Source organism: Urocampus carinirostris, chromosome 6 (genome assembly GCF_059441175.1).
Source record: "Urocampus carinirostris isolate Australia breed hairy pipefish chromosome 6, RoL_Ucar_1.0, whole genome shotgun sequence".
Classification (NCBI taxonomy): Eukaryota; Metazoa; Chordata; class Actinopteri; order Syngnathiformes; family Syngnathidae; genus Urocampus; species Urocampus carinirostris.
Window position 1 is genome coordinate 42959511 of NC_142354.1, and position 27578 is coordinate 42987088.

The 27578-nt window shown below is 40.1% G+C and overlaps 1 protein-coding gene across 2 annotated transcripts in view; it reads right to left on the bottom strand.

The window, feature by feature from the left end:
* The window catches only part of LOC148364857 (carbohydrate sulfotransferase 11-like), a 35801-nt gene extending 13428 nt beyond the window's left edge, over window positions 1-22373 (bottom strand). Inside the window, exons 1-2 of one of the 2 annotated variants that reach the window (XM_088339059.1) lie at window positions 21992-22373; window positions 2870-2949 (exon numbers count right to left, since the gene is read on the bottom strand). In XM_088339059.1, coding sequence (XP_088195185.1) covers window positions 2870-2949; window positions 21992-22085 — 174 coding nt within the window. In that variant the 5' untranslated portion in view covers window positions 22086-22373. Of the gene's footprint in view, window positions 1-2863; window positions 2950-21991 lie in introns of both variants that reach the window. The other variant, XM_088339058.1, reaches the window with a different exon arrangement.
* Window positions 22374-27578: the final 5205 nt, after the last annotated feature.

Here is a 27578-nt window from a genome sequence, read left to right on the forward strand (position 1 = left end):
ATCTCCGTTGGGACCCATAGATTTTTGAGCATGTTAGTCCCCGGGACCCATCACTTTTCACAGGTCAAATGAAGTGAGTGAGTGAACTTTGGTCACTAGTTTAGGTTTTAACCATCAACCAGAATGAATGAATGTTTCCATTCCAAAATGTAAACGTAGGATAGAACTTAACACGCATTTCTAAATGGAAAGAAGACATTGAAGAATTGCAGAAAGCATAAAAAGGCCACTTATTTTTTTAGACACCAAACAAAACCTCTAATTGCTGGTATGGAGTGATCATAAACCTTTCCAGCATAACATAATGGAATTTCACCAGTAGCATTACAAAAATATGCTGTTCTCAGCATGAGGTCCAACTGTAGCAACTTTCAAACTAATAAAAGAAAAAATGTTGTCACACAAAGATTGAATTGTTTTCAAATCCGGGAAGAGGTTTTGCAAGGTATCACTTTTCTTGTATTTCTTGAATCCAAAAAGACACTCGAGCAGCTGGACCCACCGTGTGAGCACGAGATGTTCTGGGCGAGAAATGCTCGCGATTAGTAGAGGGAGCTAAATCTCCGCCAGCAAACGCACTGGAGAAAAACAGCAGGACTGATACGTAAAACGCAAAACTCACGCTGTGAAGTACAACAACTTTAGGTTACATTTAAGAAGCAAAGGGATAAGACATGTTTTCACAGCTTCTTTACTTTGCATTTTCATCTCATTAGCTGCACCGCTTATCCTCAGTAGGGTCGCGGGGGTGCTGGAGCCCATCCCAGCAATCATCGGGCAGTGGGCAGGGGACACCCTGAACTGGTTGCCAGACAACCGCAGGGCACACAGGGACAGACAACTCGCTCGCTCATTCACACCTGGGGACAATTTGGACCGGCCAATTCACCTGAAATGCATGTTTTTGAAATGTGGGAGGAAACCGGAGTGCCCGGAGGAAACCCACACAAGCACGGGGGGAACATACAAACTCCGCACAGGAAGTCTGGAGCTGGATTTGAACCCACGCAGGAGGTTCCCAAGACCTTACAACTGTGCCGCACACGCGCTAACCACTGCGCCGCCGTGCTGCCGCTTCGCATTATTTTGCAAAAATATATATTGAAATCAATTTATCAACATGATTGATAATCAAGTGATCATGATTGTAGCCTTAACTCAGTGGTGTCAAACTCATTTGAACTCGGGGGCCACACGATAGAACAAACATTCTGTCAGGGGCCGGACTAGTAGATTAAAGAGAAAGAAAAAGAGATAAAGAAATAAGAGAAAGAGGGAGGGAAAAGGAGAGGGTGGGACAAAGAAAAAGAAAGAGAGAATGTGAGAAACAAAAGAGATGATAAAAAGAGAAATAGTGAGAGAATGGGAAAGAAAGAGCAAAAGATAGAAATCCAAAGAAAAGTAGAAAGAGAGGAGAGAAAAGAAGAAAAAAGAGAAGGGGAGAAAGAGCGAAATGGAAAGCAAGAGAAAGAGAAAAGGAAAGCAAAATAAGGTAAAAAGACACAGAAAGAGACAAAGGAACAAAGAAAGAAAAAAGGGACAGTGAAAGAAAGAGAAAAAGGGAGGAAAGAGAGAGAAAGAAATATATAAGTACAGCATCTTTGTGAGAGGCACCTGGCTTTCGCAACATCAAGTTGACATATTTCAACCTGCAGCTCATTTTACTCTTGCGCTTCTTTGAGTGTTGTCTCGCGGGCCGGATTCAATCCCTTAGCGGGCCTGATCTGGCCCGCAGGCCGTCTGTTTGACACATCTGCCTTAACTCAACTTCTTACTTAAACATGTGTAAATAAAATAAATACTGCGATAAATGGGAAAACAAATATAATGTATGAACACATAATGATAGATTGATATATAAATAAGACAAAGATAGATTGATCATTTGAATTATAGATATTCAGAGATATCAGGTACAGAGGTACAGATATATATTGGCCCATAAAATATATTGGGTGATAGAGATAGAGAATTAGAACGATAGAGAGATATAGAGGCAGTGTTCTCGTTTGCCCACGTCCCTGCGTCCTAGACGGCTCATTTTTGCTGGGGACGCATAGTCTCAAATCAACGTGCGTCCCCGGGATGCAACTTTTTCGACACGAAATTGTCATTATCATTTTTTGACAAAGATTTACGGCATTCCAAACTTTTCGTCAGGCAAATCCGCCATTGTTGTTTTGGTCTCGCGGTTCGAGTTTTCGTCTACACGCCGATCTCGGCAAACGAGATCTCGTTGCTTCGAGATGACGTCATTGTTGTGGTGGTTGTCATCGATTTAAGGTGAACATCAACACAAAATTGGAAATTTCTTCAGGGTCAGTAATAAGTCGAAACATAATGCAGAAAGTGATAACAACGGCAATAATTCCGGCACGAAAAAACGGCGGAGAAATCCTTCGGAAGATCGCGGAGGCAAGGAAAACACGCGTGTTGAAGCGAACGATTTGACGAAAGAAAATTAACAAAAGAATACCCCTAGCTAGAAAAGGACTTTTCAGCCAAAATGGACTAAATTATATTCTGGTTACGCTATGAGGAGAATGATAATGGATTGGACCTTGAGAAGGCTTTACAACTATGGCGGGACAGCAAACCACGAAGAATATATGAACTGAAAAAGCTGAAGTGATAACTGCTTTGTATTACCAATTAACTGTGATGATTAAAACGGCATTTTTAGCAAATTAGGGCATAGGAAAATCTTTGCTTATAGGATCACTTTGTTGTAGTTTGTAAAAAGTTAGGATTGACATTGGTAACATATAGTGAGTGTGCAGAGGCTATGGTGGGTCAACAAAAAAAGCAAAAAGCTTTAAGAGTAATTTAACATAAAAAAAGATTAGTGAAGTAATTCATTGACAGTTACCAGATCACCCTCATGAAGTGCTTGCAGTGGATTCCTCCTTGGCTTGTGCCCGATGCTTCTTTGCGCTGGTTGGTCCGAATCTAAGGTAAGATGAGGAGACAAAATGAGTTATTTAAAAAAAATAAAATAGAAAAACTTTTGGCAGCACGGCGGGGCAGTGGTTAGCGCGTGCGCGGCACAGTTCAAAGGTCTTGGGAACCTCCTGTGTGGGTTCGAATCCAGCTACCGGACTTACTGTGCGGAGTTTGTATGTTCTCCCCGTGCTTGCGTGGGTTTCCTCCGGGCACTCTGGTTTCCTCCCACATTCCAAAGACATGCATTTCAGGTGAATTGGCCGGTCCAAATTGTCCCTAGGTGTGAATGAGTGAGCGAGTTGTCTGTCCCTGTGTGCCCTGCGATTGGCTGGCAACCAGTTCGGGGTGTCCCCTGCCCACTGCCCGATGATTGCTGGGATGGGCTCCAGCACCCCCGCGACCCTACTGAGGATAAGCGGTGCAGCTAATGAGATGAGAGATGAGATGAGAAAAAAACTTTTGAGTTACAACCAGTGTTCCCTCTAAGCTGCACGCGTGCTCGCCCATTCTCGGCGCACAAGAAAATCTAGCCAGCGCACAAAAATCAGGGCTCAAAATGACTAATTAAGAAGCGACTTAAGTCAAAGTTACAGTGCATGAAGGTAAAAATACACGGGGTCCCCTGACGTTGTGTCCTAAATGCTGTATTTTGAAGTCGAGTCGGAGTAGAACGAAGTTGACTAAAGTCAGTAGAGTTTGTCGAGAACCGGCTTCATCGGCTCGGCTCACTAAAGCGAACCGGCTCTTTTGGGTCCTAAACGGCTCTTCAGGTTGTTTTTGCTTCTTTAATCCCAACATGACCAAATATTATGTAAAATTATGCACAAAATAACTTAAAGGAAGGGGGGAATGGAACAAAAAAGAAAAAAATACCAAAATGAAAAAGTAGTGAAAAGCTGAGAAAAAAAGAAACAAAAGGAAGAGAAAAAAAGAAGGAAAATTTTAGAAAAAATCCAGAAAAAAATAAACGGGAACAATGACGGACAGGGAATACCAACAGGAAACAGCACCGAGTCAAAACCCACGTCTTGCGGGGCAGAGGTTCGTTGACGAAGAGTGAGAGCACTGGGTTTAAATGGACAGAAAGCCAATCTGTCAACGAGCCGCAGCTGGCGCCATACGGGCTGGGCCAATTGGGCGCCATGGCAACTGTGACATACGATGTTTTTATCCGTGTAATTCATGGAAGTAGGGTCAAATAGATTCAGTGAACTACACTAAAATATTTTTTTTACTACGAAATCCAAATGACCCGGCTGACTGAGCGAGCGAGTTGTCTGTCCCCGTGTGCCCTGCGATTGGCTGGCAACCCGTCCGGGGTGTCCCCTGCCCACTGCCCAATGATTGCTGGGATGGGCTCCAGCACCCCCGCGACCCTACTGAGGATAAGCGGTGCAGCTAATGAGATGAGATATTGGATCCGAGGGAAAATGAAAGAGACGTGCAAACTTAATATGAGAGCAACTTCTGTCATTTCACTCTTAAAAAAATGGCATACAGATGGCATGGATGAAAAAAAGCACAATTCTAGCTGCTATTTTTAGCAATTATTTTGAATGAAAACTGATTTGTCATAGCGACCTACTTTAAAATACAAAGACTAAGCAAAGTGTTTCGTTTTTCACAACATAAAGCTGCCCATTTACGGTAGTCAGATTTTTTTTTATTATCCATTTGGTTTGATGTTAATAATTCAAGACAGTTCAATATACTTTATATAAGCACAGAGCTCTCTCGGTGTTCGTGGTTAATGGGGACCAGATGTCACAGGCCAGGAACGGAGACGGGACCCAATAGCGCTTGTTTTCTCAGTTTTTTTTGATAAGAGAAAGAGAGAAAGGCTTGCTTGCACGATCCGCAGATCGACGAACACAGGCAACAGGTGGCAGGAACGCGGAAGTGGCGGTGTCGAGTTCGTAAGCGAGGTCAGTAGCAGGAGGCAGGCAGGTAACGGGGCGGAACAGGTCAGGTAACAGGCAGGCAGAACGGGGCGTAGTCAGGTCCGGAAACAGGTTGGCAACAAAGATCAGGCAGAAAAAAGCAGGGCAGGAACGGAGTCAGACGAAAGGGCTTACTGAGCTGAAGGCAACCATCTGACGGCTTCCAAGAGGAAGCCACGGGTTTAAAAAGAGAGTGTCCACCAATCAGCCGCCGCAGCTGCGCTCAGTCGGGAATCATGACACCAGAACCACCCGCGATAATTGAAACTCTGAATGTAGCGTTTTCCCACGGTTTGTAGCTCCAGGTTATCTGTTTCATGGCTAATGGACCAGGTGTTGGTAAGATGCAAGGTTGAAATGGTTGCTTAGGAGAACTGTTAACCTCGCGCTTAGCAATAGGCCGGAACAGCAGCCTTGCTCATGCCTTTTCCCGGATGCCGCCCAAATCGCCTCTGATAATAATCCGCACAGCACCCGCTGGTGATCACCATCTCCTTGCAGCCTTGTGACTTTCCTCTGAGCCTAAATTCATTGAAGATTTTCATTTCATTTCAACAAGCCGCAAAAATACTCGTTCATCTGTCGCTGCGCTCCGCCAGTTTGTCTGGGGGAGAGGGGCCGTGTGAACACATGGACTTCTGCCCGTTGTTTGACTGAGAGTATAGAGGAGCCTATCACAGTGCTGCACACAATCACGCCTACCCAATATAGAACGGAATAGAATAGACCTTTATTGTCATTGTTACAAAATGGGTTAACATATTGTGACAACGAAATTGGGCATGACACTCCAGTTTCACACATTCACAGTGAAGTAAAAAAAAAAAAACAAGAAGATAAAGGAACAGAGAAGATTAGGTTATAAAACAAGGAGGATAAGAGGTTATGAAAATACATAAATATACATAGATACAAACCGCTCCTCGGGTTAGTCATGTGCTCTGTCCGTACAGAACAAACCATGCGTTGATATAAATGACAATAAAGACAATTCTGTCAAGGAACGGACCAGGAGGCTGGAAGTGTGAACTCATTTTGCGAGTACGATCCGTCACTTTATTTTAGAAAATAAAAGTTGTCCAACACGCAGGGACCAAAGACAAAAAACAGGCTTAAAGGCAATCAAAATCGCAAACTAGGCATTTACTAAGAACAAACGGGCAAGAACAGGTTTTTCCTCAAGTTAAGCAATGGTCTGTCAACGGGCAGTCCCAAAAGGAGCGATAAAGTATCCCACACGCAATCAAGTCAATGTGTCTCAGCCGGTGTCAAGGGGCGGGACCAGCTGGGTGCCTTGACGACCGTGCAGGACATGACAAATTCAAAATATGTGAAAAAGTGAACCAGAGATAGCTAAAGAGCAAAGTAGCCCGGAGTCGCTTCATTTTTTCAGGCTTACAACATGAATTATGGCAAATACGAGAAACTCAGTGACAAGATGTACTGGCTATGAAGAAGTGCCTGGCGTTGTGTCACGTTGTTGTCGTGGCAACGAGTAGATGAAATGTAGCACTTGCCATAATGTAGTAGTCAAATGTGTTAAGAAATACAGCCATTCCTTGGCCTGTGTTTTGGGGGCGGTGTTGTGATTTCCGTGCCTCTGAGTAGTGTGTGGATACTGTGATAATGTCATTGGTTAGCTATTATTCGTTTATTATCGTGCTATTTCAAACATTCATTTTGCATTCATTCTATAAAATACACTTAAAATAAATTAAGAAAACAAACATTCCACACCAAAATCCATACGTGCAGACCCACCAATATTTTAGATTTTTGAAAATACTGCGTTTGTTAAAAAAAAACTACCAGCCAAATCCATTCATTGTCCAAATGACCCTGCAAATGTTTACTGAAAAATTATTTAAAGAGTAATTGTTTTCTAAATCTAATAAATATTAGGGTATTGTTAATTGAATGTAAATATATATATATATTTTTATTTTTTTCCCCATGACACAATAACACTCTATACTAAATTTACTCAACTGTTTCATTGAATGTGACTTGTTACTGTCGTCTTTCATGGTGCACACAAAAAAAAATTGAATAATATTTGTCAAAAAGTAGCTAAAATTGTTCATGTTTTAGAAATTTCAAATTAAAAAAATTAAAAAATGGCGATAACCACTGATTAATCAACAACAAATTGATTGTTGAATAACCCAATTCATTGTTGCACTTTTATTTTAGTTAAATTAATCAGCACTGCAGTTTCCTGTTAAATGAACGCTCAGGGTTGGGTAGGGTTACTTTAACTGGATTACTTTCAATTACTTTTGGATTACTCCAATACCAAATACGCTAATAAAAGATAAAATAAACTAAATATGAATAAAATGACTACATTTTGTGCAGGCTTGGGGAGTAACGGAATACACGGAACGGCAAAAAGCTGTTTGGATTCATTTTCATTTTGTTTCGGTCGCATTTTATGTTCGTTTTGCCGGAGATCAAAGAGATCAAAGCCAGGAGGGAAAGCTTACCACATGATGTGAGTCATCATTTTATTCATATTTAGTTTATTTTGTCTTTTATTAGCATATTTGGTATCGGAGTAATCCAAAAGTAATTGAAAGTAATCCAGTTAAAGTAACCCTACCCAACCCTGATAATAACTGTTATTACTTCAAATGTGGGTTTAATCAATGCATACCACTATCACTGGATATGTTTTAACCAGGGTTGGGTAGGGTTACTTTAAGTCAAGTCAAGTCATTTTTATTTGTATAGCCCTTAATCACAAAGAGTCTCAAAGGGCTTCACAGGTTATTAAACGGAATCTTTTTTTTCAGACTATTATTACACCATCCCCTGATCTGGAACCAACATGAGGGCAAGGAAAAACTCAAAAAACCTCAACATGAGGAAAATGAAGAAACCTTTAACTTGATTACTTTCAATTACTTGTGGATTACTCCAATACCAAATATGCTAATAAAAGACAAAAGAAACTAAATATGAATAAAATGACTCAATTTTGTGCAGGCTTGGGGAGTAGCGGAATACACGGAACGGCAAAAATGATGTTGGCAAGCTGTTTGGATTTATTTTCATTTTGTTTCTGTCGCATTTGATGTTCGTTTTGCCGGAGATCAAAGAGATCAAAGCCAGGAGAGAAAGCTTACCACGTGTTGTGAGTCATCTTTTTATTCATTTTTAGTTTATTTTGTCTTTTATTAGCATATTTGGTATTGGAGTCATCCAAAAGTAATTGAAAGTAATCAAGTTAAAGTAATCAAGTTAAAGTAACCATACCCAACCCTGTTGACAGAACGCTTATTTTGTTATCTTCCCGTTTTAGGATATGGATTGCATTTCCCCAAACACTACGCTTCCCAGAATCTGCCGTTACTGAAATCCCCCTTCCTAATTCCACCCTCTGTTTCGATGAGACGCAGAGTGCATTGAAAGAAAGGTCTTTGTTTGTCGGTTTAACCCTACCTGCACCCAAAATTGCTAAAAAAAAAAAAAAAGAGCTTTCCTCTGCATTCCTTTCAACCTGTACAGGACCAGGAACCTTAGCAATGCAAAAATATATAGAAGAGGATGTGTGTTGGTCTTGTCTGGGTCATAAACGAACCTCTGTTTTTTGGTCCCGCTGGAAGAAGCAACCCCCTCTCTACCCCAATCCCACCAACCTTCCCTGCCAAAAACCTTGACTGAGAGAGACTGTACGAGGGGAAGCCTGATCATTTTGCCCGCAAATGTGTGCTTTAAGGGTGTTGGTAAAAAGGCAAGGGCATGTGGGAGGTGTCATTGCTGCCTTTGGACTCTTCAAGTCGTGCATGCCGATGTCAAGTCAGATAACATATTCATATGTAACGTGGCATCTTTTGCAAACTAGTACCGTATTTTCCGCACTATAAGGCGCACCCCCCAAAAAATAGTTTTTGGTCCTATATTTTCCATACATAAGGCGCACCGGATTATAAGGCGCTACAATGGGAACATCGACAAAACAGTCAGATAGTTCAGTCCAACTTATTACCCCCTTAACATTCCCAAAGCTTGCAAAGAAGCAAATACGTGTCTCAGACATGTACGGAAACAGTGTCTGTACGATGTCACCAATCACTCAAATGCATCGTTCCAAATATCGTTCGAAAGGTTTAAAGTCTTGGGATTCAAGAAATGCCAAACATTTCTTAGTTTATTTTTTCCTGGCAACTGTGTTGACAGCAAAGAAAGAATTCTATTGTGAAGGGAAACGGGGTTCTTTACTGTGCATATGACAATAAACACTTTGAATTGAATTTAGTTTAAAAATAGACTCATCACGGAAACATCAAGATCGTTCTAAAACAAGATACCGGGAAAATATAAAGCCACCTAAGTTCTCTTGCAGCCATCGCGTTCAATAATGATACGTAACCATGATCTTCTTACAACCGTGAGTGTAGTAAATCCAGGAGAGTAAAATATTTACAAATACAGAAGAGTAAAAAATGTTTTCTCTATGCCGTAGTGCAACCCAACGTGTGATTCACATTCATCTTTTTCGGCCAATCGCAGGCTTTGTTTCGCCCCTTTAGCCTATGCGAGCCTGTAAATGATAAAAATTATCCGCCCCCTTTACGTCCGAATAACTTTAGCCAATAGGGACTGATTCAAATGATGATTGACACATTGGTTAGGAAATGAAACGCCGGTATATAAATCCCAGCATACACCGCGGACGACTTCACCTTCAGGGGAAAATCTAGTCGGCGGCTGCTTGCCTTAGTTGCGAGACTTTGCGACTTAATATTGATCCATATATAAGGCGCACTGTATTATAAGGCGCATGGTCAGCTTTTGAAAAAAAGAAAGGCTTTTAGGTGCGCCCTATAGTGCAGAAAATACGGTACTTTAGGGAGTTGCACATGTGACCCATTTTCACCATGTGCAAGTAAATAAGGATTTCCTTAAGTCATATTCAGGAATGTTTTCATTTAATGCTTGCACTCTACAGAAAGTGTATGAAACGTTGTGGGTAGAAGTTGCCATCTTTTTGTTCGTACAAAGTTTACCCATTGTTCAGATGAATTTGCTTCGTAGTTTCATATCCATAGTGTTCATTTGACCTGTGAAAAGTGATGGGTCCCGGGGACTCGCATACTCAAATATCTATGGGTCCCAACAGAGATCTATGGCTCCCCAAAATGTAGTCTTACCGAGGTTGATATTGTAAATCGGCGACAAATATATAATAAAAATCTATATATTCATTCAGTTTTAATTATCACAGTTTATTGGTACTACAAATCAGTTATCACTTCAAGATTTTTCAGTTCACAACAATATTGTACATTATACAAAATAATATTGCTGAAATAATTATATTAATCTATATTTTCATTCCGTTTTAATCATCACGGTTAATTGGTAAAACTAAGCAGTTATCACTTCAGATTTTTCAGTTCACAATATTATAACATTTTACAAAATAATATTGCTGAAATATTAATCCATATTTTCATTCAAACAAAATAGCTATGATGTGCAAATCCCAATCCGAACATCCCACCTATTTCTCCAAAAACGTTCTTTTCTTAATCCCTTGACTAGATACCGACCTTATCGTCCAGTTGTGCTTGTAACTTTATCCAGTACACACCTATGGTTTTAACATACAGCATGTTCCTTATACATGCCACGATTTCCGTAAATTCCGGACTATAAACCGCTACTTTTTTCCCTAACTTTCAACCCTGCGGCTTATTCAGTGATGCGGCCAATTTATGTCATTTTTCTAACGGCCGCCAGCGGCGCTCGAGTGTTGCTACCATTAACTGCCCTGTCAAAGCTATATTATTATTATTAAAGCTTTGAAAACTCTTTCAGTGTACCGTCTTACTTTGTAAATATGTGTAACCCATGTATAATATGTATTTGCAACTGTATATTTTTGTAATGTATTTATTTGTTTTTTTTTTTTAGACACTTATTCTGATATGTTTTGCACGGGTGAACGAAAAATGAGGGGCGGAACAAACGCGGGGTGCCGAGTTTAAGTGGGGACCGCTAAAGGTGAGGGACAGACAAGGAAAGAAGAGGGGGTAAAAAGTTGGTTCAAGAAAAAGGAGTTGCGTGAGTAAATGTGTTCATCTGATATATTTTTCCCACCCTTACCTTTGTAAATATACACTTTTTTCCTTGGATTACTTTCAACGGGACCCGGACTCTGCAGGTCTGCATCAAACCTTAAGTACCGGTATCATTTTCCGTTCATTTTGCCGGCTGTGATTTTTGGACTGTATACTTTAATGAAGGACATTTAGTTTCAATCGCGGGACTTGAGGTCAGGTTTGGGTTAATTTTGTGTTTGTGTTACATGTTTAAATGTGGGCGCGTGCGGCTTATATACAGGTGCGGCTTGTGTATGTACAAAATCGGTTTTCCTCTTAAAATGTGGTGGGTGCAGCTTATAATCAGGTGCGTTCTATAGTCCGGAATTTACGGTATTCAAATTTCAAGTACAACTGTGAGATATAAATCAAAAGAAAACTACAAGAGCATCCATCAGCCACAAAAATGTACTCCATAAGCATATTGGCCCATTTCAGAGCATGTATGTGCTCCCAACCACATGAGGTAGGTCTTTTTTGGACCTGACACAACAGCTCACATAACTCTCACCCCATGTTACACATTGCACATTTTCAGAACCGACTCGCCTCCCTCTTCCTCTCACACAGACCGGCATGGGATATGTACATTTTTGGGACGCATGATATTGCAAGGCATGTCTGAATGAGGGCATTGTGTGTGGCCGGAGGACCTGGAAATGTTTGGCCTGGTGCAAATCCTGAAGCTGTAACTTCTTTTTATGCAGCTGAGGATAGAGTTTGGTCATAAAAATGATTGCACGACTCATTTCTTTGTGTCAGAAGGTTATACTTGAATTTTTAGTTCCAGAAACCATAACTGTAGACAGTGTTCATTTTACCTGTGAAAAGTGATGGGTCCCGGGGACTCGCAAGCTCAAAAATCTATGGAACAGAGATCTATGAGTCCCCCAAGTTTAGTGTTATCGAGGTTGAAAATGTAAATCGGCGACAAATATCTAATATAAATCTATATATTTATTCAGTTTTAATCATCACAGTTTATTGGTAATACAAATCAGTTATCACTTCAAGATTTTTCAGTTCAGAACAATATTGTACATTATACAAAATAATATTGCTGAAATATTTGTCTATATATTCATGCAGTTTTAATTCATCTCATCTCATCAGCTGCACCGTTTATCCTCAGTAGGGTCGCGGGGATGCTGGAGCCCATCCAAGCAATCATCGGGCAGTGGGCAGGGGACACTGTGGACTGGTTGCCAGCCAATCGCAGGGCACACGGGGACAGACAACTCACTCGCTCAGTCACACCTAGGGACAATTTGGACCGGTCAATTCACCTGAAATGCAGGTTTTAGGAATGTGGGGGGAAACCGGAGTGCCCGGAGGAAACCCACGCAAGCACGGGGAGAACATACAAACTCCGCACAGTAAGGCCGGGAGCTGGATTTGAACCCACTCAGGAGGTTCCCACGACCTCAGAACTGTGCCGCACACGCGCTAACCACTGTGCTGCCCCGCAGTTTTAATTATCACAGTTAATTGGTAATACAAAGCAGTTATCACTTCATATTTTTCACTTTGTATATTCTTTGTGGTTTGCTGTCCTGCCACAGTTGTAATGCCTTCTCAAGGGCCAATCCATTATCATCCTCCTCATAGCGTCACCAGGAATATAATTTAGTCCATTTTGGCTGAAAAGTCCTTTTTTCTTGCTAGGAGTATTCTTTTGTTTTTCTTTCGTCGAATCGTTCGTTTCAACACACGTGTTTTCCTTTCCTCCGCGATCTTCCGAAGAATTTCTCCACTGTTTTTTCGTGCCGGAATTATAAGCCGTTGTTATCACTTTCTGTATTACGTTTCGACTTATTATTGACACTGAAGGAATTACCAATTTTGTGTTGATTTTCACCTAATACTTACTGTTTTTTCGTGGGCATACTTCTCTTTCACTCGACTACAACCACCACAACAATGACGTCATCTCGAAGCAACGAGATCTCGTTTGCCGAGATCGGCGTGCAAACGAAATCTCGAACCGCGAGACCAAAACAACAATGGCGTATCTGCTTGACGAAAAGTTGAGTGCGGTAAATCTTTGTTAAAAAAAGTATCGGGTAGTAATGACAATTTTGTGTCGATGCGTTCCCAGCAAAAATGATGCGTCTAGGACGCAGGGACGCGGGCAAACGAGAACACTGTGTAGATAAAAGGGATGACTGCCTGGAAACAGGTCGAACTATTCAAAAAACACAATTGCTACATTTGAAGATTGAAGTTTTTCTCTGTAGAGCGTAGTTTGACAAAGTTTTCATAAACAAAGACAACAGGGTCACTTGGGTTCCCAAAAAAAAAGCCATGAACACACATAAAGTCCAGCTGGCCTATTTCACAACACTGATGACTCAGATTAACAGAGTCCAAGCATGATTCAGGAAAAAAATGGCTAGTGTCACACTGAAGACACAATTACTTTTTACATATAGCCCTAATTTTATATATACGTAAAAAGACGCTTATACAATATGCAACTATGGAAACTATTTTTATAACTTCTTAGCATATTGTTTTTTCTAAGCGCATATGCTTTCAACGCGATAAAGTAAGTACGAACAAAACATGAACATGAATGACAGATACACAAGATACACAATTTAGAAAACATTACCAGGATGTCACCATTTTACAGCCTACAGTCACACTTTTGTTGGAAATAAAAATTAAAAACACTAACAAATATACCAGTGAAATAAGACACATAATCAACTAACTACCGTAAATTCCGGACTATAAGCCGCTACCTTTTCCCCTAACGTTCAACCCTGCGGCTTATTCAGTGATGCGGCCAATTTATGTCATTTTTCTAACGGCGGATAGCGGCGCTCGAGTGTTGCTACCATTAACTGCCCTGTCAAAGCTATATTATTATTATTAAAGCTTTGAAAACTCTCTCGGTGTACCGTCTTTCTTTGTAAATATGTGTAACCCATGTATAATATGTATTTGCAACTGTATATTTTTGTCATGTATTTATTTGTATTTATCTTAGACACTTATTCTGATAAGTTTTGCACGGGTGAATGAAAAATGAGGGGCGGAACAAACGCGGGGTGCCGAGTTTAAGTGGGGACCGCTAAAGGTGAGGGACAGACAAGGAAAGAAGAGGGGGTAGAAAGTTGGTTCAAGAAAAAGGAGTTGCGCGAGTAAATGTGTTCATCTTATATATTTTTCCCACCCTTACCTTTGGAAATATACACTTTTTTCCTTGGATTACTTACAACAAGACCTGGACTCTGCGTGTCTGCATCAAACCTTAAGTACCAGTTTCATTTTCCGTTCATTTTGCCGGCTGTGATTTTTGGACTGTGGACTCTAATAAAGAACATTTAGTTTCAATCGCGGGACTTGAAGTCGGGTTCGGGTTAATTTTGTGTTTGTGTTACATGTTTAAATGTGGGCTCATCCGGCTTATATACAGGTGCGGCTTGTGTATGGACAAAATCGGTTTTCCTCTTAAAATATGGTGGGTGCGGCTTATAATCAGGTGCCGCTCTGTAGTCCGGAATTTACGGTACTGGTTAACCAAACACGAAACTATTTGTGCCAAGGTTTAACATTACTGTTACTTCGATAATTCAAATATGTGAGATGGATAAACTAAAAAAAATCCAGAAATCACAATGCATGTTTTTTTTAACAGTGTATTTGTATGATGTAACGGGTGTAATAATAACTTTTGTTTTATTGAAATTTCTGCTGAAATATGTTGTATAGTTATTGTGTAAGTGTCCTGCAATGATGAGTCCAACAGTGCCACCTGCTGGTATGGGGTAGGGTTTGGTTTGGCTTTTGAAATGTGACCGGAAGGCGGGGTTTTTGGCAGTCTATAACGAGCTGTCAATGGTAAGACACGTTTTTTTGTTGCTCCGCAAAAAGTTACTTCAAACATTAAAACCACAGCTGACAAATCTCTCAACATGCACAGGAATGTGATTGATGTTGTCAAGCTGTCTGGATTTATTTTCGTTTTGTTTCTGTCGCCTTTTATGTTAGTTTTGCCGGACGTTGCATGTTGTGCTAAAATGCTAATTCCCCTTATAGAGATCAAAGAGATCAAAGCTAGCAGAGAAGCTTACCACGTGTTGTGACTCATTCATTTGCAGGTAAATTATACCTGTTTTGATACTCGTTATTGTTATTATTTCTATTTTTTCATATATATGAAAATAAAATGTTGGTTGAAATTCAGTTTGAAGAAAAATATGTTAAATTCATTGTAAACGTTAAAAAAACACTATACGATCTCTTGTTAAAATGGATGTAAAAATGTATTGTGATGGTTGATATTCTAATATGTATTTTATGGAAACTGAAAAGAAAGCTCTTTGATGTTTTGGGCAGTCTAACAGCGTGCTATCAACGAGATCAAAGCCAGCAGAGAAGCTTACCACGTGTTGTGTTGTGACTCATTCATTTGCAGCAACTGTAATAAAAACCTCATCATCTAGTCCAGCGTGAATGTGGATCTTGGTGGGACAGGTACACCGCGGTTACAATGATACAACTGCAAATAAATATTTGAACACCTGTGTATCATCTAGAATTCGGACCCTGAAAGACCCGTTAGTCCGCCCATTAGAAGACCACCTGCACTCAACCTGAATTAGATACACCTATTCAAGATTGTTAGCTGCATAAAGACACCTGTCCACCCCATACAATCAGTAAGTCTTTAACTTCTAACATGGCAAAGACCAAAGACATGGGAGACGAAATTGTACACCTCCACAAGGCTGGAAAGGGCTACAGATCAATTGCCCAGCAGCTTGGTGAAAAAAGGTCCACTATTGGAGCAATCATTAGATGATGGAAGAAGCTGAACCTAACGGCCAATCTCAATCGGAGTGGAGCCCCATGCAAGATATTACCTCATGGGGTCTCAATTATTCCAAGAAAGGTGAGGAAACACCCCAGAACTCCACGACAGGAGTTGGTCAATGACCTGAAAAGAGCTGGGACCACCGTTTCCAAGGTTACTGTAGGTTAAACACTAAGATGTCATTATTTGAAATCATGCATGGCACGAAAGGTTCCCCTGCTTAAACCAGCACATGTCAAGCAAGACCCGTCCTTAAGTTTGTATATGACCATTCGGATGATACAGAGGAGTCATGGGAGAAAGCTTTGTGGTCAGATGAGACCAAAATAGACATGTTTGGTCATAATTCCACAAATCATGTTTGAAATGAAATGATCTGCATTTATATAGCGCTTTTCAAGTCAATGACTTCCAAAAGCGCTTTACAATGTGCTCCACATTTCCCAATAGCGGCCTTGCAGCCATGTAAGGCGCTAACCTGCTTATTGGGGGTATTAGGGGTTCAGTCTCTTACCCAAGGACACTTCCACATGTAACACGGACGAGCCGGGATTCAAACTGGGATCCCTTGATCCCAAGACGGGCGCTCTACCTCCTGAGCTACTGCTGCTTCCATTGGAAGAAGAAGAATGAAGCGTATGATCCGAAGAACAACATCCCTACTCTGAAGCATGGGGGTGGTAGCATCATGTTTTGGGGGTGTTTTTCTGCACATGGGACAGGACGAGTGCACTGCATTAAAGAGAGGATGACTGGGGCCGTGTATTGTGAGATTTGGGGGAGCGACCACCTTCCCTCAGTCAGAGCATTGAAGATGGGTTGTGGTTAGGTGTTCCAACACGACAACAACGCGAAGCACACAGCCAGGAAAACCAAGGAGTGACTCCGTAAGAAGCATATCAAAGGTATAGCATGGCCCAGCTGGTCTGCAGACCTGAGCCTAATTGAAAATCTTTGGCGGGAGCTCAAACTCCTTGTTTCTCAGCGACAGCCCAGAAACCTGACTGATCTAAGAAGATCTGTGTGAAGGAATGGGCCAAAGGCTACTGTACAAAATATTAACAATTATTTTCTTGCACCTCAGCAGCAACCAATTTATCCTACACTTCAAGTGCAACAAAAATTAACAGAAAACAATATAGCAAAATAACAATCAGCAGCAATGTTCCCTTTAAGCTGCGCGCGTGCGCAATCGCGCACTGCCCGCACATTCTCAGCGCACAAGAAAATCTAGCCAGCTCACAAAAATCAGGGCTCAAAATTGCTAATTAAGAAGCGAATTAAGTCAAAGTTACAGTGCATGAAGGTCAAAATACACGGGTTCCCCTAAAGCTGTGTTTTAAATGCGGTATTTGGAAGTCAAGGTTGAAGTAGAAAAAAATTGAGTTAAGTCAGTAGAGTTTTTCGAGAACCGGCTTCTTCGGCTCGGCTCACTAAAAAGAACCGACTCTTTTGGGTCCCAAACGGCTCTTCAGGTTGTTTTTGCTTCTTTAATCCCTACACGACCAAATATTATGTAAAATTGTGCACAAAATGACTTAAAGGAAGGGGGGAAATAGAACAAAAAAGAAAAAATACCAAAATGAAAAAGTAGTGAAAAGCTGAGAAAAAAAGAAACAAAAGGAAGAGAAAGAAGAAAAATTAAGAAAAAAGCCAGAAAAAAAGAAAAGAAAGAAACAGATTAAAAAAATAGTAAACAGAGAACAAAAAGAAAAAAAGGAACAGCTAGGAAAAAATAAACACAATGAGATTTTTTTTAAAGGAATTAAAAAAAAGAATTAATTTGATTAAAATAACTAAATTTCGTGCAGGCTTGGGGAGTAACGGAATACACGGAACGGCAAAAATGATGTTGGCAAGCTGTTTGGATTTCTTTTCATTTTGTTTCTGTCACATTTTATGTTCGTTTTGCCGGAGATCAAAGAGATCAAAGCCAGGAGAGAAAGCTTACCATGTGTTGTGAGTCATCATTTTATTCATATTTAGTTTCTTTTGTCTTTTATTAGCATATTTGGTATCGGAGTAATCCAAAAGTCATTGAAAGTAATCCAGTTAAAGTAACCCTACCCAAACCTGTGTGTTATACACGACAGTGTGAAATAAATATATCAAAACAGCAGTTTAGGAACATTAAGTGTTTAAAGACGCAGAGCCCAATAATGACAGAAAAAAATGGCGGAGCTTACTTTTAGTACAGTTCAGTTTTAATTTGTAAACACAAACTTTGTGACATTGGCTCCGTTTGTCCCAGGAGTCAACTGACTGCCAGTAGTTTATGTGTCATGCGAGTTGAATGTACTGTTATTATTATTTACTCTGGCAAATATGCAAGTGTGTCTCATTTGCTGCATGAGAATCCACTGACTAGCTCAGAGGTGTCAAAATCATTTGAACTCGGGGGCCACACGATAGAACAAACATTTTGTCGAGGGCCGGACTAGTAGATTAAAGAGAAAGAAAAAGAGAGATAAAGGAATAAGAGAAAGAGGGAGGGAAAAGGAGAGAGGGCGGGACAAAGAAAGAAAAAAAGAGAGCGGGAGCGTGAGAAACAAAAGATAAAAAGTTGTGGGAGAGGGGGAAAAGAAAAGGAGAGGAAGAAAGAAATCCAAAGAGAAATGGAAAGACAGAAGGAGAGAAAAAAAGAAAAGAAAGCGCAAAGGGTAGGAAGAGAGAAAGAAAAAAGAGAGAAAAGGAAAAAAGGAAGTTAGAGCAAAAGAAGTTAAAAAGACAGAGAAAGAGACCAAGAGCAACAAAGGAGAAAAAGAGAGACACAGAGAGTGAAAGAGACAGGGAATGGAAGAAAAGGGGTGGAAAAGAAAGAGAGAGAGGGAGAGAGAGGGAGAGAAAAAGAAATACAAGTACAGTGTCTTTGTTCGAGGCACCTGGCTTTGGCAACATCAAGTTGACATATTTCAACCTGCAGCTTGTTTTTCTCTTGCGCTTCTCTGAGTGTTGTCTCGCGGGCCGGATTCTATCCCTTAGCAGGCCTGATCTGGCCCGTGGGCCGCCTGTTTGACTCATTTTAACTCAGGGGCCACACGATAGAACAAAAATTCTGTCGGGGGCCGGACTAGTAGATTAAAGAGAGAAAAAAAAAAGAGAGAAAGAAATAAGAGAAAGAGGGAGGGAGAAGGAGAGAGGGCGGGACAAAGAAAGAAAAAGAGAGAGCGGGAGAGACCGTGAGAAACAAAAGAGATAAAAAGAGAAGTCGTGAGAGAGGGGGAAAAGAAAGGGAGAGGAAGAAAGAAATCCTAAGAGAAATAGAAAGACAGAAGGAGAGAAAAGAGGAAAGAAAGCGCGAAGGGTATGAAGAGAGAAAGAGAAAAAGAGAGACGCAGAGAGTGAAAGAGACAGAGTGGGAGAAAAGGGGTGGAAAAAAAGAAAGAGAGAGAAATAAATACAAGTACACAATTGGATTTTTTTTCAAGGAATTTAAAAAAAAAAGTGGGGAAAAAAAAACTGAAAAAAAGAAGAAAAAGTTTGTGTTGCATTCGAATCATTTCCAATTATACCATGTCAATCTTGTTGCCAACATTGTACTTCCACTAAAAAATGCGATTAAGTACAGTTCTGTATCTTACAACCGACTAACTAAGCCCCCAAAAATGTTAATATTATGCGACAAAATATATTGGGAAATAAAAATCTTGTGAAAGAATTTTTGACAGCACAGGTGTCAAACCCCCGGCCCGCGGGCCACAACCGGCCCGCCGTGTCATCATATCCGGCCCGCAAGACCGTTTGACATGATTAGTTGCGATTGCTTCAGCAAGGCACAACTACATTGCCAAGTGCCGTAAGCACAACTATTATAATCCCCCGAGATATTATTATTATATCTATCTTCTTCCGCCAAAATTCCGTGTGGAACTCCTCCCAGAGCTTTTGGAGTAGCCCAACGATCCATATACCAAAAATTCCGGCCCGATCGGGACTCTCGTGCGACAATATGGATGAGCGATACGAGACCAAAAAATGTCCCCATCCAGAATAATGGGTTTTGAGAATCTCCCATCCGGAATACATGGGCCCATACAAATCAATGGGTAGCCATGGCAACCAGGGCTTTCCTGAGGGTAGTCATAGTCATCAGGGACTGTCCAGGGTGGCTTGAGGGGGCCAGACCCACATTACCTTTAACTAAATGGTGAATGGTGAATTACAAAGAGTGTATGCTAGCGAGACGATGCTAACAGCTATGTGCGCCGCTAGCAAAGTGTTATTAGCGCAAGCTAGCTGTAAACACTGTTGGTGATTAGTTGGGCTGGCTATGCCAGCCCAAAGTATTAGCGATGGGAGGTTGATGCTATGCTATTCATGCGTACACCAACCCAAGTATTAGCGCAAGCTAGCTGTAAACACTGTCGGCAATGCTAACTTCTTCATAGTAAAAATTTTTGGTAATGGCTATATTTTAATGACTTCATATTTACTAATTATGCTAATGGTCTCATGTTAATGAGTTATGCTAACAGATACATTCTAAAAAGTGATGCTAACGGCTAAATGCTAACTTCTTCATGCTATAAAATTTTGGTAATGGCAATATTTTATCGACTTCATATTAACAAGTTATGCTAATGGGGACATGTTGATGAGTTATGTTAATGGTTACATGCTAAAAGGTGATGCTAACGGCTAAATGCTAACTGCTTCATGCTAAAAAGTTTTGGTAATGGCTATATCTTAACGACTTCATATTTACAAATTATGCTAATGGCCTCTTGTTGATGAGTTATGCTAAAAAGTGATGCTAACGGCTAAATGTTAACTTTTTCATGCTGAAAAATTATTCTAATGCTAACATGCTCAAGACTCAGCAAATTGAATGGGCTCAATGCATTCCGGATGGGCCAATTCAAATAGAATGGCTCATTCCATTCGAACATGTACATTTTAATTTTTTTAATGTGTAATAAAAGTGTTATTACTATGTTATTACCATGAATGTGGTTTTTTTTAGACCTCCACAAGGCATATCCTTGTTGCTAAGGGTTCTGGGCCCATCTCAAATGAACTTGCCAGTACCGGGGGGGGTGTGGGGGGGACAGAGTCCCCCCCACAAAACCAAGTAAAAAAATGACAGAAACATCCCTTTGAGTTAAAAACTTTATGCTAACTCTTAATGCTAACAACCAGGGTTATATATACATGCCGGGATCATCTTCCAGATCAATCACAACTCTTACAATTGCCGCGGGAATTGTCTAGTTGTTATTAAGGGCCCGTCAATATGAAGAACGCCGTCTTATCCCTGGACATCGTTTTCTGACATTGTAGTCACTTCACCTATTCCTTCATATATAACGTATACTATACTATATACCAGGGGTTGGGAACCTATGGCTCGCGAGCCAGATATGGCTTTTTCTATGGCTCAGACAAATTGAATTGCATGCAAATTTTCTCCATCTCGTTCAAAACTTGAGCTATTGATCCTGTTCAGATGCATGGGTCCCAACAGAGAACTATGGGTCCCCAAAATTTAGTCTTATCGAGGTTGAAATTGTAAAACGGTGACGAATATATAATAAAAATCTATATATTCATTCAGTTTTAATCATCACAGTTTATTGGTAATACAAATCAGTTATCACTTCAAGAGTTTTCAGTTCACAACAATATCGTACATTATACAAAATAATATTGCTGAAAGATTAATCCATATTTTCATTCAAATTATGACTCACAATACGTGGTAAGCTTTATCTCCTGGCCAAACTAACATAAAATGCGACAGAAACAAAATGAAAATCAATCCAAACAGCTTGCCAACATCATTTTTGCCGTTCCATGTGTTCCGTTACTCCCCAAGCCTGCACAAAATTGAGTCATTTTACTCATATTTAGTTTTTATTTTGTCTTTTATTAGCATATTTGGTATTGGAGTAATCCAAAAGTAATGGAAAGTAATCCAGTTGAAGTAACCCTACCCAACCCTGTATATATTGCATCCAGGTTTTATATACACACACACACATTGATTATATATATATATACATATATATATATATATATATATACATATATATATATATATATATATATATATATATATATTTATAAACATATAATAATTGATTTTCTCGGTTATTATTTGACATATTGATCGGGAAAGGCGTGGGGGAAGGGAGTGAAATATGCAAATGAGCTGACGGCTGCTTTCTACTCACCTGGTTTTAAATTGGCGTTGAAATAAAAAATAACCATAGCGAAGCATCCCAGACTTAAAGCAAAAAGCATTCGAACGTTTTTCGGTTTCCTCATTTTGAGACCGGCTCGACGCCCGATCTCTGCCGCTTTTCATGCGAAAAAGGCGCTTTTGTCTGGCCGGGATGTCTACTTGATCACGGGCATCGATCCGCGGTTCTGACCTTTGCGGTTCGCGAGTACATCCTCGCGTGCCCGGGGACGAAGTATACGAGGACTCGGAAGTTGAGTTCGGCAAAGAAGAAGCCAAGGATGAAGGAAAAAAGGCGACTAGTGACAAAGAAGGCGAGGCATTTTATTTAAAGATGTCTTGGACGCCCGGGTGGCGTTTTTCCAAACGGTTTCGCCAAGTTAACCCTTGCCAACTCGGACCGGATGTAGCTCGGTTTTTGGTTTCCACTGAGTTGTACTTTTCAAAGTAAAGCGCTTTTTTTTGCACATGGCTCATTGTCGGTCACGGATTGCTATTGTTTAAATTTTCATTCAGTCACGTTAATCAATTTATATTAATAATTTAATAACTTACCAGTATATATTACTGCTTGTATTGCCGGGATTGAACAGGGCTATCTTAGAAAATCTAGAGCCACGTGGGATTTTTCGCTTTCTGTGCAAAAATGTTGACATAAAATAATAAAATACGGTAGTTGTTGTAACGCTTCTAAATACTATGTATTATTATCATGTCCGAATTAAAATCGTTGCACTTTCCAAAAGAATCCATAGTAATTTTTATTTTGAAGAAACGCGGTTGAACACGTTTGGTTTCCGGACACAGGTCAACCGTTATTAAATACACACGCGTGTTTTTTGCTACTAACAATGGAAACGGTAATTCAAGATTATATTAATCTGCATTTTATTTGTTATTCTGCAGGTTCCTCAAACGCATTTTAAAAATATAATACAAAAAAATCGGATTTGAAAACAAGCATGCCATGTCATTGTCTGATGATTTATAAGCAGGGTCGGGTAGCGTTACTTTAACTGGATTACTTTCAATGACTTTTGGATTACTCCAATACCAAATATGCTAATAAAAGACAAAAGAAACTAAATATGAATAAAATTAGTAAATTTCGTGCAGGCTTGGGGAGTAACGGAATACATGGAACGGCAAAAATGATGTTGGCAAGCTGTTTGGATTTATTTTACTTTTATTAGCATATTTGGTATCGGAGTAATCCTAAAGTAATCCAGTTAAAGTAACCCTACCCAACCCTGACTGTAAGCACGTCACTTTAACAATTCGGAAATAACATGTTTTATTATTTCAAAAAAAGTATACGAAACAGTTTTTAGGTAGGGCAGACAAACAAAAGTTTTGAAACGATTGACAAGTAATGTTAGTTGACTTGGATTTTTTTCCGGCAATTACAAAATTAGCCCGGAAACAATGTCCTTACATACCTTAATGATTCAATTTAGAAATGTTCAAATTCATTTTTTTTTGTATAAAGGCTCCTTTATAACTACACTGACGACCTGATTCTGGATGTTTTAGTGCCCCCTTGTGGTTTTTACCATGCAGTTTTTTCTAGACAACTTAATTCGTGTTGAAGATTTTAAAAGGAATAGTGTATTATTTAGCGCCCGAATAAACTTCATTTTAAATATTGCAAATATTAGATGAAACTCTTGTTAGGAATTAAATATTAAAATGTACCGTTTACCAAATTGTTCAAATGAGTTATCTGAATCCATTAACCAAACACAACCTACGTTCTCCTCACAATCCGCGCTTGTTTCTTGATGGAAAAATGAACAAGAGACCGGCATTTCCGCACGGGGGCAGATTTAATTTCTTAAATAATTTAGCTAAGTGAACTCCATCGAATAAATGGCCGAATTCGTGTCGCTCGAGTCTCCGTCAAGCCTCCTCTCTCGATCTTCTGCCTTTTTTCCCCTCTGCCCACGTTTCTTCTGCAAGCTGGTGTGCCGGCTCTTCCCATGGGCGTGCTAATGAAAGCCCCCACGTGGGGACCACCCCCTTGCCTCGATGTCTGGAGAAACTCAAAACAACACCGAGCGTTTATCGAAACAATGCCTGACGTCCTTCGTCAGAGTCTTGTTATCAAAATTCCCCAGCCAATTTGGAACTGCGTGACCTAAAGCCCACTTGCTGCTTGAAAAGTAATCAAGAAATTCAGAATAAAACAAGCGCAAAATACCACTGCTCTTAAAAGGTTTAAGCTTCAACTCTGAATTGAGTCAGTTATAGCTTTAAATGAGTTGACAGAGTAAAAACAAAGAACTTTAAGTGGGCATGGCGTATTAACAGGGTTGGGTAGGGTTACTTTAACTTGATTACTTTCAATTACTTGTGGATTACTCAAATACCAAATATGCTAATAAAAGACAAAAAAAACTAAATACGAATAAAATTACAAAACTTTGTGCAGGCTTGGGAAGTAACGGAATTCATGGAACGGCAAAAATGATGTTGGCAAGCTGTTGGGATTTATTTTCATTTTGTTTCTGTCGCATTTTATGTTCGTTTTGCCGGGGATCAAAGAGATCAAAGCCAGAAGAGAAAGCTTAACACGTGTTGTGAGCCATCATTTGATTCATATTTAGTTTCTTTTGTCTTTTATTAGCATATTTGGTATTGGAGTAATCCAAAAGTCATTGAAAGTAATCCAGTTAAAGTAACCCTACCCAACCCTGCGTATTAAGTTTCCTAAAAGTAATTATATACAATAAATGAAAAACCATGCAACATGCACTATTTTTAAATCACTCCGTCAATAGATTTGTATATATTTAACATGAGCCCCACCTGGAGGGAGTTGACATGATTCTCCGCCATCTTGCTGCTATGGGTACCCAAAATAGTCAAGTCATTTTTATTTGTGACGCCCTTAATCACAAAGAGTCTCAAAGGGCTGCACAGGTTATTGCACAGACGATTTTTTCAGACTGTTATGACACCATTCCCTGATCTAGAACCAACATCAGGGCAAGGAAAAACTCAAAAACCTCAACATGAGGAAAATGAAGAAACCTTGAGAAGGGACTGCACATGTGATAATCCCCCTTTCAGGATGACCAGGCTGCAATGGATGTTGCAAGTACAAACAGTACAGAGATATTGGCAAAAAAGAAATAGTAGTTTTGACATGTTTGAGTCTCCATAGTTTGCATTTTTCCAGGTGCTTTTGGCACTCATTTTAGGTCAGACTGCACAAACCAGCGACATCTCATAGTCAAAGAATCCACACTGTTGGTTTTAATTACTAGAATCGCTTTCTTCCATCTTCGCAACATTGCTAAAATTCGTCCCATACTGTCTCAGTCGGATGCGGAGATTATAATTCACGCGTTTGTTACCGTCTCGATTACTGTAATGCACTGCTCTCCGGTCTCCCGAAGTCCAGAATCAAGAGTCTTCAGCTGGTACAAAATGCTGCAGCCAGGCTTTTAACTAGGACAAAAAAGTCCGATCACATCACACCGATTTTGGCTAACCTGCATTGGCTCCCTGTTAGCCTAAGATGTGATTTCAAGGTTCTCTTAGTATTATACAAAATCATACATGGACTTGCTCCCTCATATCTTTCAGATCTGATTTCCCCCTATGTTCCGGTCTGAAGATTTCGTGCTGAAAGCGATGGAGGTTTGAGAGCGTTCTCCATCCGGGCACCGGTGCTGTGGAATGCTTTTCCCCCTGAGATCCGTTCTGCAACCTCAGTGGAAAAGTTTAAATCCAAGCTTAAAACACACTTCTACTCTATAGCATATGAATAACCTATATTTTTGAAGACAATATCTCTGTATTATTTGTAATTGCAACATGCTTTGCTGTCTGGTCATCCTGAAAGGGGATGCCACATGTGCGGTCCCTTCTCAAGGATTCTTCATTTTCCTCATGTTGAGGTTTTTGAGTTTTTCCTTGCCCTCATGTTGGTTCCAGATCAGGGGATGGTGTAACAATAGTCTGAAACAATAGTCTGTGTAATAACCTGTGAAGCCCTTTGAGACTCGTTGTGATTAAGGGCGTCACAAATTAAAATGACTTGACTAGAGTTGGGCTGCAGTGAATGGTTGACCATACATGGATGTAGTAACCAAATTCTAAAACAGAATTTTTTCTCCATTTGTTATACAATTTACTTTGGTGCCATTTTTCAAGTTATTTTAGACCAAAAGGACCCATTTTGCTAGACAGTTACAAGTTTTGTTTGCCGCAAACTTAACTCTGAATCCGTTCGAGTCCCGACATATTAGCCAGCACTCTGGCATTTATAAGCAATTGTTGCCCTTCACAAGCCATGCTAAACAACTAAAACAATTAGAATCTTTGTTTGAAAAACATAAATGTATATATTTACTTGCCAGCCCTACAAGAAAGAATTTCAACTATATCACAATAAAAGGGAAATATAATATTTTGAGAGTTCCCCCCAAAAATTCATTTTTAAATACAGGTATTAATTTCCTTTACATCACAGGTGTCAAACTCACGGCCCGCAGGCTACATCCGGCCCGGCGTAAATGAAATGATCTGCATTTCTATAGCGCTTTTCAAGTCAAGACTTCCCAAAGCTCTTTACAGTGTGCTTCACATTTCCCAATAGCGGCCTTGTATTGCAGCCATGTAAGGCACTAACCTGCTTATTGGGGGTATTAGGGGTTCAGTGTCTTACCCAAGGACACTTCGACATGTAACACAGAGGAGCCGGGATTCAAACTGCGATCGCTTGATCCCAAGACGAGCGCTTTACCTCCTGAGCCAATGCCGCCCATACAATTATATCCGGCCCGCGAAGTCTTTTTATTTACATCTACTATATTGGCCCGGGTCCATGAAACCCTGATAACTTTCAAATTATACTCGGATACTAAAAACCACAATGGCTGAGAAAATGATGTTAACTGACATCGCCGGTAAACCCGTGTGTCTTATTTGTGGAGTTTTGTGGCCGTAATTAAGGAATTTCATGTTAAACGGCACTACTAGACAAAACTTCAGAGTAAGCTGAAAAACCTTGAATCCAGAGAAAAGATACAGAAAGTTGAAGAGAGAAAGAAGAATATAAAGATGTTTTTCACTAAAGCAAATTCCCAAAGTGAAAAGCACAAATTTTATTTATATTTTCCGTTTTTTCTTATTTTCATTTTTAAAGTTTTGACTAGGCGGCGCAGCTACCGGAATTCCTGTGCGGAGTTTGTATGTTCTCCCCGTGCTTGCGTGGGTTTCCTCCGGGCACTCAGGCTTCCTCCAAATTGTCCCTAGGTGTGAATGAGCGAGCGAGTTGTCTGTCCCTGTGTACCCTGTGATTGGCTGGCAACCAGTTCAGGGTTTCCCCTGCCCAATGATTGCTGGGATGGGCTCCAGCACCCCCGCGACCCTACTGAGGATAAGCGATGCAGCTATTGAGATGAGATATTTTTATGGAGAGCAACGATTCTTAATTCATTCAATGTTCACATTTGTTTATTCTGGAATAATATTCCCGACTGATTTTTAAATTTATATTTATTTATCTTTTATTTTTTTTAATTTTTTTTTTTAAAAGGAACGTGTATTCAATAAATATTTATCCTGTA